The following is a 20,382-nucleotide window of genomic DNA, read 5'->3' on the forward strand; positions in this document are numbered from 1 at the left end:
TCTGCAGTCTCTTCATCTGATAGCTTGGTTCCTTTCCACCTGATTCCTTCTCTTCAGTTGTCCCAGTCAGTGAGGGATGTTTTGGAGGCCTCTCGTAAGGCCTTTACGGGGCAAAGTTATTCCCAGAAGTGGACTAGGTTCACTTCCTGGTGTGCTTTGCATTCTCTTCATCCTTCGTCAGCTACTTTGTTTTCCGTTTTGGACTATTTACTTCATTTGTCCCGTTCTGGCCTTAAGACAAATTCTGTTTGGGTCCATCTTAGTGTGATTGCTGCTTTTCATCAGCAACTCGATGGCAAACCCATTTCGGTTCATCCTTTGGTTTCTCATTTTATGAGAGGGCTCTTGAATGTCTATCCTCCTCTCAAGCCTCCTCCAGTGTTTTGGGATCTCAACGTGGTTCTCGCTCAGCTGATGAAGCCACCGTTTGAGCCTCTGGATAAGTCTCACCTGAAGTTTCTTACTTGGAAGGTGATTTTTTTGCTTGCGCTTACTTCTGCCTGTAGGATTAGTGAGCTGCAGGCTTTAGTGGCGGATCCGCCTTTTACTGTATTCCATCATGACAAGGTGGTTCTCCGCACTCATCCTAAATTTTTGCCCAAGGTGGTATCTGATTTTCATCTTAATCAGTCCATTGTGCTTCCTGTCTTCTTTCCCAAGCCACATTCTCATCCTGGGGAGGTGGCGTTGCATACTCTTGACTGTAAGAGGGCGTTGGCATTCTATCTTCAACACACTCAGTCTCATCGGAAGGTTTCTCAATTGTTTTTGTCCTTTGATCCCAATAGATTGGGTTGGCCGGTTTCCAAGCACACCTTGTCCAATTGGTTGGCAGCTTGTATTTCCTTCTGCTACGCTCAGGCTGGTCTCGCGCTGCAGGGTCTAGTCACGAGACATAAGGTCCGAGCGATGGCAGCTTCGGTCGCTTTCCTCAGGTCTACGCCTATCGAGGAGATCTGCAAGGCTGCCACTTGATCTTCGGTTCATACCTTTACCTCACACTACTGTCTGGATACTTTGTCCAGGAGCGACGGTCAGTTTGGCCAGTCGGTTTTGCGTAATCTGTTTTCCTAAATTGCCATCTTCCCACTATCCCTTTATTGCTTAGCTTGGAGGTCACCCACATGTGAGAATATGCTGCCTGCTTGTCCTGGGATAAAGCACAGTTACTTACCGTAACAGGTGTTATCCAGGGACAGCAGGCAGATATTCTCGCAACCCACCCTCCTCCCCGGGTATGGCTTCTTTGCTGGCTATGTGAACTGAGGACCAAGAGGTGGGGATGCGCCCTCTAGTGGAGCGGGAAGGCATGCACATGCATGGTGCAGCACAGCAAGCTTGAACTTTCTTTCAAGTTTGCTTAAAAAGCTGTCCGCGTCGGGGCTCCGTGGATGACGTCACCCACATGTGAGAATATCTGCCTGCTGTCCCTGGATAACACCTGTTACGGTAAGTAACTGTGCTTTTCAGAAAATATAACGGTGGTGAAAGATCTAAAAACCAAAGTGGCTCAACTTAATAGCTGCTTCTCTAAATTTTTTTTAAAATAATTTTTCTCATTTTGTCATTTTGATTGATTTCTGAAATATTGTTCATGGCAATAAGAACGTCAGGGGTGCGTCCTGTCCGTGAGACACTGTATCACGAGGACCATGGTGAACTAATAGAGAATTACTCCAAAAATGAAGATTATCCTGATAAAAGATAATAAAGATGGAATTGATCTGTTACCCGTGTATATCCAAACAGCTGCATTGGCACTGTCAGCCGTTGTTCATGCATGGGAAAAGTGTGTGCATGCATGTAAGCACTGTGTATGGAAGGTTAGACGGCTGGGGTGATATCACCATGGTGTTGGCTTGCCCAAATAAAACTGTATCATTCTTAAATAAAAATGAAATAATGAAAAATAAATGTTAAAGAAAACAAACAAGTCAGCTATCCTGCAAAAAATGTAGATTAAACCAAAAGTCAAAAAGAATTTAAAACATGTGTGTGTGTATGTGGCATAATTCAGACAAGTCAAGTTCAATTCAGCTACTACTTATTCATATCACAATAATTGTAAGACTCTGACAGAGCTGACATCAGAGGGAAGGCTTGCAGGTCAGCCACATGCAGCATGCAAGAGCCGCTGCCCGTAGCCTTGCAAACAAGTGTGGCTGAAGGCAGAAAGCCCAGCTGAACGGCCCTGAAGGGTGCGAGTGCGGCCCTGGAGTGAGCCAGTAAGGGAGAGAAGGGATATCAATGTGGGACAAAGGGAGAAAGGAGGGGGGTAAAGAGCGTGTTTGGACATGAGAGGAACACTAATTTGGGACAAAGGCAGGGAGGGGGCACAAACTTGGAGCACAGAACAAAGGGAGGGAGCATACATTTAGGACACATGGGGGGAGGAAGGGGGTCACTGACTTGAGACATAGGAGGGAGGGAGGGAATAGAAAGAATTGGGTATGGGTGTGTGAGTGAAATCGAAAGAGATGGTGCACATGGGGAAAGGAAGAAAGAGGAAAATTGGGCATGAGAGAGAGGAGTGAGGTAGAGATGCATGGGGAATAGAAGGATAAGAGGGAGAAATGTTGGATAAGGTGGTAGTGGTGAGGGAACAGAGGGACAGATTGAAGGGGATGCAAGAGGGAGGAATGCTGGACATAGTGATGGAGGGAGAGATGTGGCATTGTTTTGATGAGGGGTGATAGAAGGAGAAATGGGCATGGGGCTGCTGGGTTGTGGTGAAAAATGCTGTACATGATCCAGGGGATGAGAAAGGGAGAAATGTTGGATGTGGCAGTAGAGAAAGTGGGAGAGATGCACCCAGGATCTCTGTCTCTTTCCTCACTCCTTTTGCAGCCAGTGATGGACACCTGGAATGCGCTTCCAGATGGCATGATAGGACAGGATACGGTATTGGAGTTCAAGAAGGGTTTGGACAATTTCCTGAAGGAAAAGGGGATAGAAGGGTATAGATAGAGGGTATAGATAGAGGTCCTGGACCTGATAGGCCGCCGCGTGAGCATGATGGACCCTTGGGCATGATGGACCCTTGGTCTGACCCAGCAGAGGCACTGCTTATGTTCTTATAAATTAACATCTCTTGAGTTGAATCATGAATGAAAAGAATTTAGATCTATGCCAGAGAATGAATGTGTCATCAATATACCACTGTAGAGGCATATATTGTATTTGAATGGATGATACTTTTATTGGTTTGCTATGGGGTGTCCATTCACTTGTAGTTCCCTCCTATATTACAGGACACAATCCATTCACAATAAATCTAAATTCAAAATTACCTTTTTGTAGAAGATAAACTGTTATGAAAAAAGAGTGTCTATTCTGAATAGCTCCACTTGGTCCATCTAGCTCATAATCCTGTTTTCAGTAGTGGCCAATCCAAGTCACAAGTACTTGGCAGAAAACCAAATAGTAGCAACGTTCCATGCTACAATCCTAGGGCAAGCATTAGCTTCCTCTATGTCTGTCTCTATAGCAGACTATGGACCTTTCCTCCAGGAACTTGTCCAAACCTTTTTTAAACTTGCTATGCTAACTATTGTTATCACATCCTTCAGTATTATCATCTCATTGCTTGCACAGAGTAGTGGCTACAAACGTGAAAATCATTGGTATAATTTTTTATCCCAGGACAAGCAGGCAGGTATTCTCACATATGGGTGACGTCATCCGACGAAGCCCGGAAGCGGACGCCTCACAAGCAGACTTGCTTGAAGAAACTCGAAGTTTCGAGTTGCCCGCACCGCGCATGCAGGGCCCAATGCAGGGCACGTCTCCTCAGTTCTTAGTTTTCTGCGGAGCCGAGAAGTCCGTCTTCGACTCTCTGCGTTAACTTTGTTACTTGTGTCTTCTCTAACCACAGTTTGTGTTTATTTTCTTCATGAATCGCTGTTTTTGTCTTTCTTTATTTTATTTTCGGTTTAAAAAAAAAAAAATTTCTTCTTCCATCTGTTTTTTGGAGCCGGCCGCTCAGCCGCGGCCCGATGACTTCAATCTTGCGGCGGCTGTTTTCACTTCTATGTCCTGGCCTGCTACGGGCTTCAAGAAGTGTAGCAAGTGTCAGCGTGCGATCTCTATTACGGACCCTCACCGTCGCTGCCTCAAGTGCCTTGGGCCTAAGCATCATCCTAGATCGTGCCTCCCTTGCCAAACGCTTCAGCCTCGTGCTTTTAAGTGTCGTTGTATCCTGGTGGACAAGCTTTTTGAAATGGATTCTTCTGACCCCTCGACTTCGAAGATGACCTTGATCTCGACTTCCAAGGTGACCTCGTCCTCGACTTCGAAGACGACTTCGGCTTCGACTTCGGCCGATAGTCCTCCAGCTTCTACTGCTTCCACCTTGAGCCTCATCATACCTTCATCTTTTGCAGCGGCTCTTACTTCATCGACATCTGCTGTATCTTCCCCTGTTTCTTCAGGTCAGATAGTTCAGCAGACTGTTCCAGCAGTAGTGATTAAAGTGCCTAAGACTACCAAGTCGAAACACAATCACACTACCCGAAGGAACCTCCAGCCAAGGCAAGTGGACCGGTTTCAGACGCAGATCCATTTTTGCCAGCTTCCTTCCAGACCTTGTTGGAGAAGCACATTGTTCAGTTCCTTACTAACATGGGACCGCAGCTTCTCCCTCTTATCCAGCCTGGGCATGTAGCAGACTCCCGCGAGGTCGAGCCGCTTTCCTTGCCTCAGTCTGATCCTCCACACTCTTTGCAGGGAGCAAAGTCTCTGCATGTGTCTGGTCTGGCATCTAAGCACGTTCAGCAAGGAGCAGAATCTTTGCATCTGCCTCGACAGGATTCCTCACACTCTATACAAGGAGCAGAATCTTTGAGAATGCATCGAGGTTCCTCTACCTCTCTCCATTCTTCGACAAGGTGTCATCGCTCTTCGAGATCTGCTTCCAGGCACAATTCTCATCACCACTTGAGGCCTTCATCGAGCCATACTTCCAGACATGGCTCTTCCACTAAGCCTCGTTCTACTCCACATACTCCTCATTCGAGGTCTCCCATGCCGGACCTCGAGGATATTCCACATTCGATTGCCTCGTCCAAGTCACCATATTCATCTGATGCCTTTTTACATGCTGAAACTTCATCTTCGACACAGGCTGCCTCGACGTCCTCGAGTCCTTCTTGAGGCACAGCCCTGCGGATCAACTCTCATTTTCATCTTTTCTCTGTCAGATGGCTGTGGACTTGGATCTTACATTAGATACTGGCTCCAAATACTCCAAGGGAGTATCTCGACGTCATGCATCTTCCTCAACCTCCGGCTGAGTCACTTAAGCTTCCTCTTCATAAGCTTTTAAATCAGACTTTTGGTTGGTGCATGGAGACTCCTTTTTCCTTACCAGCTGTTCCAGGAAAATTGGATTCTCGCTATAAAACTCTCCATCGCAAAGGGTTTGACAATTCTCAGTTATCTCATCAATTCCTGCTTGTTGAGTCTTCTTTGAAGAGATCCCATCCTTCCAAGGTCTATGCCACCGTACCCCCTGGAAGAGAAAGGAAAACTATGGACAAATGTGGACGTCGCATCTATCAAAATGCCATGATGTCTTCTAAAGTTCTTAATTATAATTTTCATTTTATTACTTATTTTGAGCTCCTTATTTCTCTACTTCCACAGTTCATGAGTTATTTGGATGCTCAAAAGCACTTTGAGTTTCAAGAAGTTATTGTTTCTTTATCTCAACTTCGTTTACATCTTCTCCAGTCATCTTATGATGCCTTCGAGTTATCTGCTAGAGCAGCTGATTTTTCAGTGGCTATGCGTTGTCTTGCCTGGCTTCGTACCATAGACATGGACCCTAACCTTCAGGACCGCCTAGCCAATATTCCTTGTGAGGGCAATGACCTCTTTGATGAATCTATCGAGGCAGCCACCAAGAAATTGTCTGACCATGAAAAGTACTTTGCTTCTATTGTCAGACCTAAGGGAAAGTCAACTCCTGCTAAACCTGCACGCCCTCCTCCTATTTATCAGTGGCGGTTTGCTCCGAGGCAGGTTCCTTATACTCATCCTCCTCTTAAGAAGCAGCAGCCTCAAAAACAGTAGCATAAACCTCAACCTTCTGCTGCACCTAAGCCTACTCAGCCTTTTTGACTGCTTAGAACAGAGCATAACCTCCATCGTTCTGGCTCTGCCTTCTTTTTCCCCTATAGGAGATCATCTCCATCTTTTTTACCATCGATGGATGACAATTACGCCAGACCTCTGGGTACTTACCATCATCAAAGAAGGATACTCTCTTCATTTCAATCAGGTTCCTCCGGACCTTCCTCCAAGAGAGTATCCTTCCAGTCCATCCCAGACTGCCCTTCTTCTTCAGGAAGCTCAAGCTCTGCTTCACCTCCATGCTATCGAGCCAGTTCCTTTGGAACAACAGAGCAAGGGGTTTTACTCCTGTTACTTCCTTGTTCTGAAGAAGACGGGCGATCTGCGACCCATTCTGGATCTCAGGGCTCTCAACCACTTTCTAGTCAAAGAAAAGTTTTGCATGTTGTCCCTGGCATACCTTCTCGAGCAGAACGACTGGTTATGCTCTCTGGATCTCAAGGAGGCCTACACTCATATTCCCATACATCCGGCCTCCCGTCAATATCTCAGATTTCGGGTAGGGAATCTGCATTATCAATACAGAGTGCTGGCCTTCGGCCTCTGCTTCATCTCCCAGAGTGTTCACCAAGTGCCTAGTAGTGGTGGCAACAGCTCTACAGAACCATGGTCTTCAGGTATTTCCCTACCTCGACGACTGGCTCATCAAAGATTCAACATCTCAAGGGGTTATTCTAGCGACCCAACGGACTACCTGGTTCCTCCAAAGTTTGGGATTCGAAATCAACTTTCCCAAATCTCAACTTCAGCCTTCACAGATTCTACAATTCATTGGAGCTGTTCTGGAAAACAAGGAGGGACAGGGTCTGCCTCCCTTTGTCAAGAAACTCTGGAGGTTTGGGACTGGGCAATCCGCCACAACACCTTCCTCAAAGCTGTCTACTTTCAAGGGGCAAAGAATTGCTTGGCAGACAACTTGAGTCGTCTACTGCAACCTCACGAATGGACTCTCCATTCCTCGCTGCTTCATCACATTTTTTCACAGTGGGGAACGCCACAGATAGACCTTTTTGCAACTCCCCACAACTACAAACTGCCTCAGTTCTGCTCCAGGATATACTCTCCTCACCGCTTCGAGGCAGATGCTTTTCTTCTGGAATGGACAAATCTTTTCCTCTACGCATTTCCTCCATTCCCTCTCATTCTCAAGACTCTGGTCAAATTGAAGAACGATCATGACACCATGATTCTAATTGCTCCTCAGTGGCCGAGACAACCCTGGTACTCCCTTCTACTTCAACTCAGCAGCAGGGAACCATACCTTCTACCAGTTTTTCCTTCTCTGCTTACAGAGTCAAGGATCTCTGCTTCATCCCAACCTGTAGTCTCTACACCTGACAGCCTGGTACCTCTCAACATAACCCCTCTTCAGTTTTCTCAATCTGTAAGAGACATTTTAGAAGCTTCTAGAAAGCTTACAACTAGACAAGGCTATCTCCAAAAATGGACTAGATTTTCTACATGGTGTTTTTCTCATAATAAGGAGCCTCAGCATTCCTCCTTATCTTCTGTTTTGGACTATCTTTTGCACTTATCCAATTCTGGCCTCAAGTCTACCTCTATACGAGTCCATCTCAGTGCAATTGCGGCTTTCCATCAGCCTATTGAAGGGAAACCCCTCTCTGCTCATCCAGTGGTTTCCAGATTTATGAAAGGACTTTTCAATGTTAAACCTCCTCTCAAACCGCCTCCTGTGGTTTGGGACCTCAATGTTGTCCTTACTCAACTCATGAAGCTTCCATTTGAACCAATTGATACGGCTCATCTCAAGTATCTCACTTGGAAAGTGGTATTTCTCATTGCCTTCACTTCTGCTCGAAGAGTCAGTGAGTTGCAAGCTTTAGTTGCTGATCCACCTTTCACTGTCTTCCATCATGACAAAGTGGTTCTTCATACTCATCCGAAATTCATCCCTAAAGTGGTCTCGGAATTCCATCTCAACCAATCCATCGTACTTCCAGTGTTTTTTCCAAAGCCTCATTCTCATCCTGGAGAATCAGCTCTTCATACTCTGGACTGTAAACGTGCTTTGGCCTTCTACTTGGAACGCACCAAACCACACAGAACTGCTCCTCAACTTTTTGTCTCTTTCGATCCAAACAAGTTAGGACATCCTATCTCTAAGCGTACCATCTCCAACTGGATGGCGGCTTGTATCTTATTCTGCTATGTCCAGGCTGGATTACCCCTTCACAATAAAATCACAGCCCATAAGATCAGAGCAATGGCAGCTTCAGTAGCTTTCCTCAGATCTACACCTATTGAGGAAATTTGCAAGGCTGCTACTTAGTCCTCGGTTCATACCTTCACTTCTCACTATTGTCTGGATTCTTTCTCCAGACGGGATGGGCACTTTGACTAAACAGTATTACAAAATTTATTCTCCTAAATTGCCAACACTCCCACCATTCCATTCTGGTTAGCTTGGAGGTTACCCATATGTGAGAATACCTGCCTGCTTGTCCTGGGATAAAGCACAGTTACTTACCGTAACAGGTGTTATCCAGGGACAGCAGGCAGCTATTCTCACAACTCATCCACTTCCCCTGGTTGGCTTCTCTGCTAGCTATCTGAACTGAGGAGACGCGCCCTGCGTTGGGCGGGAAGGCACTCACGCATGTGCGGTGCGGGCAACTCGAAACTTCGAGTTTCTTCAAGCAAGTCTGCTTGTGAGGCGTCCGCATCCAGGCTCCGTCGGATGACGTCACCCATATGTGAGAATAGCTGCCTGCTGTCCCTGGATAGCACCTGTTACGGTAAGTAACTGTGCTATCAGGCTTCAAAGAAAGCCCTTGGGTATCCTGCACAGGATTGCCGAACTTAGTGTGGAGATTTACTTATTATTCAGTTATTAAGCACTTGATTCTAATTAGTCAATTAATTATTTAAGAAAACTAGTGGTCATATTCTTCTTCACACAAAAGTACTTATTCTTCAGTCTTTTTGTTTGAATAAATAATCTGAACACATCTTGTTAGTCTGAGTTGGGGGCCTTTTTTATCTCTTATCAAGGTTTAAATTAGGATCTAATCATGTTCTGATTATAAATTGTGCCAAATCACAGCCCATCCTAGGGGGTTCACAAATTTTCTTTTTCTCATCATTCTATCAATCCACTTGAGTTAATATTCAAAATAAATTATGCATTCTTTGTCAGCTGGCAAATGCATATTTTGTTTATATGTGTATTTTACAAAACTTTATATGTGTATTATTGGGCCCATATACCTGGAATGGAGCATTAACCTAATGGTTAGTGCAAAGGGCTGAGAACCGGGTGTAATTTCCATTGTGGCTTCTTGTAACCCTGGACATGTCGCTAAATTTGGGTTGGGCAACCTTTTATACACAGAAGATCACATGAATGCCAGTGGGACACAGTATTACATAATGTCAATGTCAGAACCAGAGCTCCATAGACCTTCTGTGATAAATAAGTAAACATTTAACTACTTGAGTGGCTATTCTGAAAATATTTGTGAAATATAGTATTTACAATCACCAAAACTCTAGTTAATAACATTTTTTAATGTATACTTCCCATGACCTTGCAGGCCACAGGATGCCCACCCCTGCACTAAACTCTTCATTGCACCAGGTACAAAATCTTAAAAGACTGTGAATCCACTGGGGACAGAGAAAAGTACACGTATACTGTAATTTGTAAACCATTTTATTTGTCCCCAGAAAGACAGTATATCAAATGCATTATCTTTACCCTTACTCTGAGCAGCAGTGCTGAATACATGCTGGCATTTAACTTAAGCTAGTGACCATGCTGGCTGAATATTGATCTCAATGTATCTAGATATAACGTGTGCTGATTCTTTCTAGTTGTCCTAAAAACAGGTTGTGGAGGAGGAGGATTGCCCTATTGGGTTGAGAAGGTTTAGATGTTTTTTCATTCAAGCACATTATACCATGATGTGTACCATCAGGTCTTGGAGCAGCATAAAAAGAAAGGAATGGGGACAAAAGAAAAGATAAAATGTTAAACATAATTTAAAAATCTCTCTCTTTTTGTGCCATCAGAGATGAAGGGAGAATCCTTTTTTATTGGAATGAGAGACACCAGCCATCACAGCTGCATCCCTGAGGGCAGGCAGCTTCTGCTGCTCTGCTCTATAGATAGTTACAAGGACATCACAAGATATTTTGCTGGGGAAGACTTCCACAGCATTACTGACTTCAATGATCTTCCAACCTCACTCTTTGCCTGTAATGTGCACCAGTCTGTGTTCCAAGGTGAAGACAGCAAGGTAAGATGCCAAATTTATATTTTGTGATTTCCAAAAATTTTTTTGTTTGTGTTAATTGATTTAATCTTACATTGACCAGTTTTGAATTAGTGATGCAGTGCTTCTTTATTACTATTATATTGGGAGGAGGGTTGTATTAGAATTTTAAGGGATCCTTTTACTAAGTAGTGTAAGAGCATTTTACCGTGGGCCACTGAAGTAAATGCTCCATAACGCTCATTAAATTCCTATGAGCGCCAGCCCGTGGTAAAATGCTCTTACACTACTAGTAAAACCCAGCATAAATGATGTTGGAATCAGAGATCTGATAGCAGACAGCCTGGCAAGAGATATAGAATGGCTATTCTGATATTTTTGCAAGATTTTCTTTTCCTTCTTTGGTTAGATGTTAAAAAGCAACTGGACAAAAGCAGAATATGAAAAAAGTAGGTTCTGTTGATTTATCCATATTTTATGTAATGTTGATTACATAGTAACATAGTAAATGACAGCAATAAAGCCCTGAATGGTCCATCCAGTCTCCCCAACCATATACATGCTCTATAAATTAATCATTTAATTTATATGGTCCTTTTTCTTAGATATTTCTGGGCCAGAAACCCAGCGCTCTGCCCGGTAGTGTGCTTAGTTCTATCTACTAGAGTCTCCGTCAAAGTTCAACCCATCTAAACCATCCCAGCCATCAAAGCCCTCCCCAGCCCATCCAGTACTGGCCTTAGTTCCTTCAATATATACCCATTATTTTCTGATTAGAGATCCTCTGTGTTGATCCCACACTTGTTTGAACTCTGTCACCGTTTTCCTCTTTACCACCTCCCTTGGGAGCGCATTCCATTCATCAACCACCACCCTCTCTGTAAAGAAGAATTTCCTAACATTACTCTTGAGTCTACCACCCCTGATCCTCAAATTATACCTTCTGGTTTTACCATTTTCCTTTCTCTGGAAAAGATTTTGTTCTACGTTAATACCTTTCAAGTATTTGAATGTTTGAATCATATCTCCCTGTCCCTCCTTTCCTCTAGGGCAGGGTTGTCAAAGTCCCTCCTCGAGGGCTGCAATCCAGTTGGGTTTTCAGGATTTCCCCAATGAATATGCATGAGATCTAATAGCATACAATGAAAGCAGTGCAAGCAATAGATCTCATGCATATTCATTGGGGAAATCCTGAAAATCCGACTGGATTGCAGCCCTCAAGGAGGGACTTTGACACCCCTGCTCTAGGGTATACAAATTCAGGACTTCCAATCTCTCCTCATACGTCTTTTGGTGCAAACCTCCTACCATTTTCGTCGCCTTTCTCTGAACCGCTTCAAGTCCTCTTATGTCCTTTGCCAGATACGGTCTCCAAAACTGAACACAATACTCCAAGTGGGGCCTCATCAATGACATTTAGAGGGGCATCAACAACTTCTTTCTTCTACTGGTTACACCTCTCTATATACAGCATAGCATCCTTCTGGCAACAACCTACCTCTCTCTATACAGCGTAGGATCCTTCTGGCACAGCTACCAAAAGTGCTCCCAAGAGAGAAAAAAATGAAGACCTTACAGAAAAGGTTGAATTATTGGATATGCTTCATAGAGCTGTTGCTTGGCATTATAGCATTAATGAATCTACCGTTAGATACATAAAGAATAAGAAAAAACCAATCTGTGAAGCCGTTGCTGCAGCTACACTGGTGGGTGTGAAAATGTTACATGTTGTGCGAGATACCAATCTCTTTCATGTGGAAACTCAACATTTATGTGGGTGCAGGATTACTACAAGAAGAGAATTCCTGTAGACTCTGTGTTGATAAGAGGAAAGGCAAAGTATTTGTATGATAACTTGAAGAAAAGGAAAGGTGGATTGTCACAATCCATGGACTTTCAGGCCAGTAAAGGATGGTTTGATAAATTCCAGCACAGGTATGGCTTACATAATGTGAAAGTGACAGGAGAAGCAGCATCTGCCAACCAAGAGGCAGCTCAAGAGTTCCCTGCCACTTTTAAGGAATTTATTGAAGAGAAGGGATATGAACCTGGAGCCGATGAAACTGCTCTATTTTGGAAGAGAATATCACAGAGCAAAGAAGATAAGCGAGCACCAGGCTTCAAGGTTGCAAGGGATAGACTAACCATGCTGCTTTGTGCAAATGCAGTAAGCCATATGATAAAGCCAACACTGATTGCGAGCTCCCGAGCCTTGAAGGGAAAAGATAAGTTCCAGCTGCCTGTTATTGGATGCACAACAAGAAGGCTTGGACAACAAGAGCACTGTTCCTTGAGTGGTTTCATCAGTGTTTTGTGTCTGAAGTAAGAAAATACTTTGCCAGTAAAGAAATGGCATTCAAGGCTCTGTTGATAGTGGACAATGCTGCTGGACACCCAGAACCATATGAGTTCCACATTGAGGGTGTTGAGGTCGTGTACATATCCCCAACACAACATCTCTCGTCCAGCCTCTCGACTAGGGGGTAATAATGACATTCAAGGCACACTACACACAGTATTCAATGGAGAGGATTGTCCATGTGATGGAAGAAGACACCAACGTGCAGGACATCATGAAAACGTGGAAGAACTTCACTATTGCTGATGCCATCAATGTTATTGATAGAGTGCTGAAAGCTGTCAAGCCAGAGATAGTGAACTTGTGCTGGAAGAATCTTTGGCCTGAATGTGTAAAAAAGGAGTTCACTGTCATTACCACACAGCCAGTCCAAGAAATTATGGAAGACATCGTGGACTTGGCAAAGAAGGTGGGTGGGGAAGGCTTTGAAGGAATGGATCTGGAGGATATTTAAGACTTAACAGACACCGGATCTAATGAACTAACAGAAGATGACCTAATTGACCTGACTTTTTCTGAAGGAGAGGCAATACCAGATGAAGGATGGAGAAGAAGTGCATTGGACAGTATTGCAGAGGGTCTATGCAGGTTCAGTGCTGTCATGGACTTTTTTTTATGACATCAACCCATCCATGGTACGTGCCTTGAAGGTGAAGGAGTTAGCAGAAGCAGCAATGTCTATGTACACAAATATATATAAAGGAATGAAGAAGCAGAAGAGAGCCAGACAGAAATCACAATGTATTTCCAGAAAATACCGAGAGTCCCTGCCTCTTCATCCACTTCGTCCGCATCAGCCACCCATGAGGTTACACCCCCCTTCATCTCCTCCTCTTACTCCTCCTCTTGTACTGCACACTGAACATGTACAGGATGATGAGGATGAAGACACCGAAGATCCACTTCCACTGCCTGAGGAGGGACCTGGTGCTCACTTATCCTCTTTGTCTCTTCTTCCTGCACCGCATGCAGAACATGTACAGAACGACAAGGATGAAAACAGAGATAAGAGATAAATATTTGTTACAATATTATTAACATTACAGTACTGTATATGAACTATGCTATACTGTACTTGAATTGTACTGCAAAAGTGTTCAGTACAATACAAGAACTGCAGTGCATAACTTGGGTTTTTAAAAAACCCATCACGAATATAAAAATTAAGTTTTATTCATGATTTCATGGTATTCGCAAGTGGTTTAACCACAGTACCATGAATATGAGAGAAAAAAGTTATTCGTGTTTTTTTGGTATTCGCGGGCCGGCTTTGCCCCTAACCCCTGCAAATATGGAGGGAGAAGTGTACTCACCATTCTTTCCTCCGAGTGAATTCCATTAACTACCACCCTCTGGCGCTCAATGAGGAACTCAATGAACATCAGGAGCAGCGCGACTCTCTGCGTTTAAAACGCTAACGTGGTTTCATTGAAGAGGAGGTAATATTCCCAACTTGAGCTACTACTGAGAGGCATGAGCTAACTTCTAATAAAAAATAATAAACAGCTTTCCTGGTTTATTTCTAAAATGGTACAATTTTTACATTTGGAAGTGTAAACGCAATATTACCTTTTGTTGTAATAATCGTACAATTAGGAAGTAATTTCCAATAGCCAATTTTGCTGCAAAGTCCTGGGGATGGTTTAATCAGGGATTCTGTAGCTAATTTCCAAAAGTAAACTTTGAGGACAGTCTCTTTATAAAACCCAATTCTTGTATAATGTTTTTGCACATGTGAAATATCTATTATAAAAGGGTTCCAAGTATTTATTGTTATTTATGGACATCTGGTATACTGCTGTTCAAGCAAAAGCACAGCAGTTTACAAAGCAGAACAGCCTAATTAGCCAGAGGAAAAAAAGATACAAAAATAGACAAAACAGAAAGGTGAGTAGAAAGGTAAAGTGAGGCAATGGAATAGGCTATGTTATCTACTTATTTCTTATCTCACAGAACTGCAGCAGTTGTCAAATGCCAGTTGACCCTGCAAGTTTTGACAACTTTTTTTGAACTTGGAGAGGGAGGATTCTGGATAGATGTGTAGAAAAGAACAAATGTCCAAACAAAATTGAAATGGGAGAGGGAGGAGTGAGTGGGCCTGGAAATAGAGTGTCACAAAGCAAGAGATGAATGGTGGTGTTTGAGTGTAAAGAACAATGAACCAAGATCTGAATCTTTTACAAAGCCGCGTTAGCGGCTGCAGCGTGGTAACGGCCCCGAAGCCCATAGAGATTTAAAGGGCTTTCGGGCTCTTGCCACGTGGCAGCTGCTAGCGCGGTTTTCTAAAACAGGCCCTTAGTTATATTGCAAGGTGGATAAAAATCAATGATTTTAATAAATAAAAAACAGATTTAAAAAAATGTAAATCTGATTTTTTAAAGCGCTTTTTTTTTTTTTTTAAATTCTATCTAAAGATAGTTTTCTATTTCAAATACCTTAAAAGTTATTAATCATGAAATAAGGATCAGTTTTTAATTATGTATCATGAGGCTGTATATTCATTAAAGGGGAAATTCTATAAATGGTGTCTAAAAAAAACTAGGTGTCTATAATTTAAGAGCGTATCTTTTATCCGTCACACTTAGGCGCCCATTACAGAATTGCGTCTAACTTAAAACTTAGGCACCTTTAATGTAGGCCAGAGTTTTAAGTCCTTTAGAGCCTGTCCTGGAGGACCACCAGCCAGTTGGGTTTTTGAGTTAGCCCTAATGAATATGCATGAGAAAAATTTGCATATAATGGAGGTGACAGACAGGCAAATCTGCCTTATACATATTCATTAGAGCTATCCCAAAAACCCGACTGGCTGGCCAGGACAGAGTTGGGAAACACTGCTTTAGAGAATTATGCCTAGTGGCACCTAAATCCTTCCTCACTCCTAAACACGCCTACTTTGGAGTTAGGCACCATGCGATAGGCACCTGTTTTTGTAGAATCACACTTAAGAAGATAGGTGCCTATCCAATTCATTTGTTTTTTTCAACTATGAGTTTCCAAGTTTATTCAAAAATTTCTGTTCCACCCTAGGGAAAACCTTCAAAGCCACATTACTTTACTTTTTTATCACCAGCCATGACAGTATTAGCTCAGACACTCATAGGAATTCTATGAGTGTTGGAGCTAATATCAGCACTCTGGCGATAAAAATGCCTAACACAGCTATGTAAAGGGGGGTAAGTTAGGTGCCTCTTATGGAATTTCCCTATAAATTTTTAAAGGCTCCCATAAATGTTTAAAGGTAGCAATTCCCCCATGGCAAATTCACCAAAGCCTATTCAGTTACTATGGCTTCAGTGCAATTGCTGTGGGAGAATTGCTACCAAGGCTTTGTAAAAGGGGCCTTAATTTTTTTAGTAAATGAATTCCATTAATCCATTCATAATGTCAGGGGCAATTTTTCTATCTAGAATATATTATCACAGATGCTTCCTTTTGCATTTTTTAAAACTGTAAATTTATGTCTGCAAAGATAGCATGCAGCTTCTCCACAGCAAAAATGTTATAAAATACAAAGAGTTAAAAAAATACTTTTGCTCCATTGTTCCTTTGCAAATCGATGTACACAAAATCAACCCCTTATCTCTTAAGTGCTAAGTTTTATATATCTGCACAAGAGCTAACTGTGAGGAGAAAGGGGCAAGCAGTAAAAATGAAAGTGAAATCTTTTAAGTAGAATACTCCAAAGTCTTGGGATCTTTTGCATATAGCCTGAGGTTTATTATATTATTCACTCCTTGGAGGTGAAAACCTACAATGGCATCAAGTCATAAGAGAGACCCAGTTTGGGGATATTTTAATGAAGTTCCTCTATCTATGAGTAAGGCAGCCTTTTGTGCAAAATGCAAACACTACAACAAAGAAATGCAAGGCCTGGTGGCTCGAATGAAGCAACATCATTAGAAGTGCTTTGATGAAGATGACAAAAAGAACATGTTTGAACAGGCATGATCTTCAGGTTGGTAAATATTTTGATTTCATCATTTTTCTTTGACTTCCTTGAGGAATTGTCATATTTGAGCAAAAATATATATTTTTATTATTACTGCATGTTACCACCATTTTGTTATGAAGAAATAAGAGTTGAAACATGGAAATATTTATTTTTGGGGCATTACTGAGTGGAAATGAATACAGTGAGTTAAACTAAATAAACTTATTGCACTACAAGGACAAGAAAAATGCAGAAAGGAGACCCTTGGTAGTGATATACAATCCAGAGCTGGTAAAACTAAGAAAATCATACAAGATATACAACCATTACTCCAGGAAGATGAATTACTAAAAGAAATATTCCCTGCTCCACCTGTGTTTGTCTTCTGTCAGCTACCTAACTTGAAACAGAAACTGGTAAGAAGCGAACTCCCTATTCAAAGAAGAGAATGGCACACATCCTTGTGGTTTGGCAAGCTGAATACTGTGCCAGTACATCTCAAAGGATCCTGTGGTCACTCATATTGGAAAAACATTCAACATAAGGGGATCCTTCACATGTTCATTTTCTAATGTGGTGTATATCATTCAATGCAAAAAGTGCAAACAAGGATTTCACATTGGTGAAACAGGCCAGATGCTAAAGATTAGATCAACTTACACAGATATCATATTAAAAATTGCAGTACCAACCACAATGCCACCTCTGTCAGATAACACTTTGGAAAGAATGATTTTATGGTGAGAATACTAAAAGGAAATATTAAGACAATCCAAAAATGTAAGACCTTTTAAATTTAAAATGATGAAATATTTTGATACCTATCAGATAGGTAACAAAGTCCTCAGTTTCCTTTCACACTACAAAGAAATTTAACTTCTTTGTCACCTCTCTGTCTCCTACTTACCCACCCACCCCTCTTCCTGTGAAACTATCACTGAAATGCTTTCATGTTTTCCTTATATATACTGATATTTTTTAACATTCGCTTATTTCAGATCTGAAGAAGGTGTTACCTTTGAAAGCTAATTATAAAATGTATTTAGTCCAATAAAAATGATATTACCTTATTTCCTTTGTTTTTGTTTTATTTCTATATATAACTAAATAAGCAAAAATGGTATCAATGATAAAATAACAGCATTGACTTTTGTTTAGAGGAATCTGTCATCAACCTAAAGGATCCTGGAAACTATTCACTTTTGAGATCTCCATCCTCTTGTTTACATTTTCAGAGTTATTTGTCCAGGATAGTGTTTCAGTCACATCACATGTATCACATATCCATAGTATATCACCTAAAAGAAAGATAAAGTCTGACCATCCAGGAACCACAATAGATACGTTTATGATAAAAACCAACAGGTTAGAAAAAGAAGTAATTTGATGAAAAAATTGCCCAGTTTGTTAATTCAACACAACAATCCCCAAAATAGTAACTGCTATAGATACTTAACAAGATTACTCCAGAAAGCAGCTTAAGTCAAATAAGTTCTCAAAGGTGGAGAGAGCCCTCTTGATACAGCACCTGAGCACCAATAAGAATATAATTTAATTAAAATGTGTGAAACGGGGTGTCCTCAGTGTGTTGGGTCAGTGATAGGAAAAGATCTCCAGCGCTTAACATAGAAGACACAGATTAACCAACCCGTGCCAGCACACCATCACTGGACACCTCACGTGTGCTCAAATTAATTAATTTGTTTGTTAATTCGACAAACTCATCTTTCCGTCTGATTGAAAACCCACACTTCATTAATATGATTCAGTCACTGAGACAAGGATACAGTCTACCCAGCAGAGCTAAATTATTTCAATCTGTTTTTCAAGCACTTGTCTTTTTTCTTTTTTGCTTTTTAGCTATCAAAAAAGTCCCCCGACGAAGCCAATAACCTGGCGAAACGGGTCCCGTCATGATAGAGAACCTGTCCTGCTGAGTTACCATTGTTAGAATTGAATATTCTTTATGGTGCAGGCTTCTGAGGTCTTTTCCTCTTGTTTAAAGGTTATTGCAATTGCATGTGGAACCTGTGTATTTTTGTTTTGTTGTCTACATTGTAGAGCAGGGGTGCCCAATGCGTCGATCGCGATCGACCAGTAGCTCAGGAAGGCAACGCAAGTCGATCGCGGGGCCCATCCCGGGCTCCGTGATAGACTCGTGTTGCCGTCCTGATCTACGGGCCGATCAGCCTTCCTCTCCAGTGTTCTCCCTAGGGCCTTTTAGCTGGGCGGTGCACCCAGCTGTCATCTGCCACTGCTGAACATTAAAAAAAAAACCGGCTTGGAGATTTCAGCCAGTAGCGAACTTATGCTCCGGGCTCTAACATGTGAGTGCCGGCTTCTCTTCTCTTCCCTCCAAAACCGGAAGTTATGTCCGGGGTGGGGGGGAGAAGGGAAGCCGGCACGCACATGTTGAGAGCCCTGAAGCAAGCGTTCGCTACGGGCTAATGCGGGAGACAAGTTAGTGAAGCATTTGTTCACTTCTTCTTCCTGCCGGGTCCTGCCTACTTTCTGTTTCCGCGAAGGCAGGACCCGGCAGCATTTCCCCCAATAGGTTGATCACGATCTTGGGTTGATCAGCCTTCCTCTTCCCGACGGCAGAATTGACGTCGGGGAGAGGAATGCTGGTTGGCCGAAGCAGGGAGAGCTTGGGGCCTGTTATTGGTGGCGTTTGGGTCCTGGTCCCTGATGGCAATGGCAATGGCAGTGGCTTGGGGGAGGGCAGGGAGAAAGAAAGAAAAAGGGCAGGCAGGGAGACAGAAGGAAAGAAGAGAAACAGAAAAGAAAGAAAGGGCAGGGAAGAGGAAGGAAAAGTTGGGGGAAGGAATGAGGTCTGGAGGAGAGGAAGCATACAGGCTAAAAGAAGGGAAGAAAGATTGTATGCACAGTCAGAAGAAGAAAGTGCAACCAGAGACTCATGAAATCACCAGACAAGGTAGGAAAAATGATTTTATTTTAAATTTAGTGATCAAAATGTGTCTGAATTTATATCTGCTGTCTATATTTTACACTAAGGTCCCCTTTTACTAAACCGCAATAGAGGTTTTTAGCGCAGGGAGCCTATGAGTGTTAAGAGCAGCGCTGGGCATTCAGCGCAGCTCCCTGCGCTAAAAACTGCTATCGTGGTTTAGTAAAAAGGGAGGGGGTATATTTGTCTATTTTTGTATGGTTGTTACTGAGGTGATAGTGCTTAGAGTCATCTGCTTTGACCTCTTTGAAAAACCCTGGAATAGGAATGATAATTAACATTTTCTATGCGTACAATGTGCTTTGTGTTTTTTTTTTTAAATTTTATTGTTGGTAGATCATTTTGACTTGGTCATTTAAAAAGTAGCTCGCAAGCCCAAAAAGTGTGGGCACCCCTGTTGTAGAGGTTCCAATCCATTTCAGTTATACAGTAATCTTTCTGAGAAGAACAGACTTTGTTGGGAATTTTCCATGTATCCCTATTTCACACATGTTTTAGGAAAGAGCGCTTGCCTGCTTTGGAACTAACTGTAGGATGCAGCAGACTCTGAAGTAGGAGGAATTCAGAAAAAAATCCTGTGGATTCCTTTTGCAAGGCTTGAAAATAACCAGCTTGTCCAGAATGACATAAAGCCATGTGAAAAATTTAGGACACCCCATTAAATATTCAGTTCTTTCTTAAGAAATGTTCACATATTGATGTCAAATCTTTTTTTTTTTTTTTTCTCTGGAAAAGAAAGTGATGTAATTGCAGGTAA

The 20,382-nt window shown here is 42.4% G+C and overlaps 1 protein-coding gene across 1 annotated transcript in view; it reads left to right on the plus strand.

Annotated features, from left to right (window-relative positions):
* The window catches only part of RCAN2 (regulator of calcineurin 2), a 224,102-nt gene that overhangs the window by 50,662 nt on the left and 153,058 nt on the right, over nucleotides 1-20,382 (plus strand). The window contains exon 2 of the mRNA XM_033937347.1: nucleotides 10,165-10,391. Within this exon, the coding sequence (XP_033793238.1) occupies nucleotides 10,167-10,391 (225 nt within the window). The 5' untranslated portion in view covers nucleotides 10,165-10,166. The remainder of the gene's footprint in view (nucleotides 1-10,164; nucleotides 10,392-20,382) is intronic.

This window comes from Geotrypetes seraphini, chromosome 3 (genome assembly GCF_902459505.1).
Source record: "Geotrypetes seraphini chromosome 3, aGeoSer1.1, whole genome shotgun sequence".
NCBI lineage: Eukaryota > Metazoa > Chordata > Amphibia > Gymnophiona > Dermophiidae > Geotrypetes > Geotrypetes seraphini.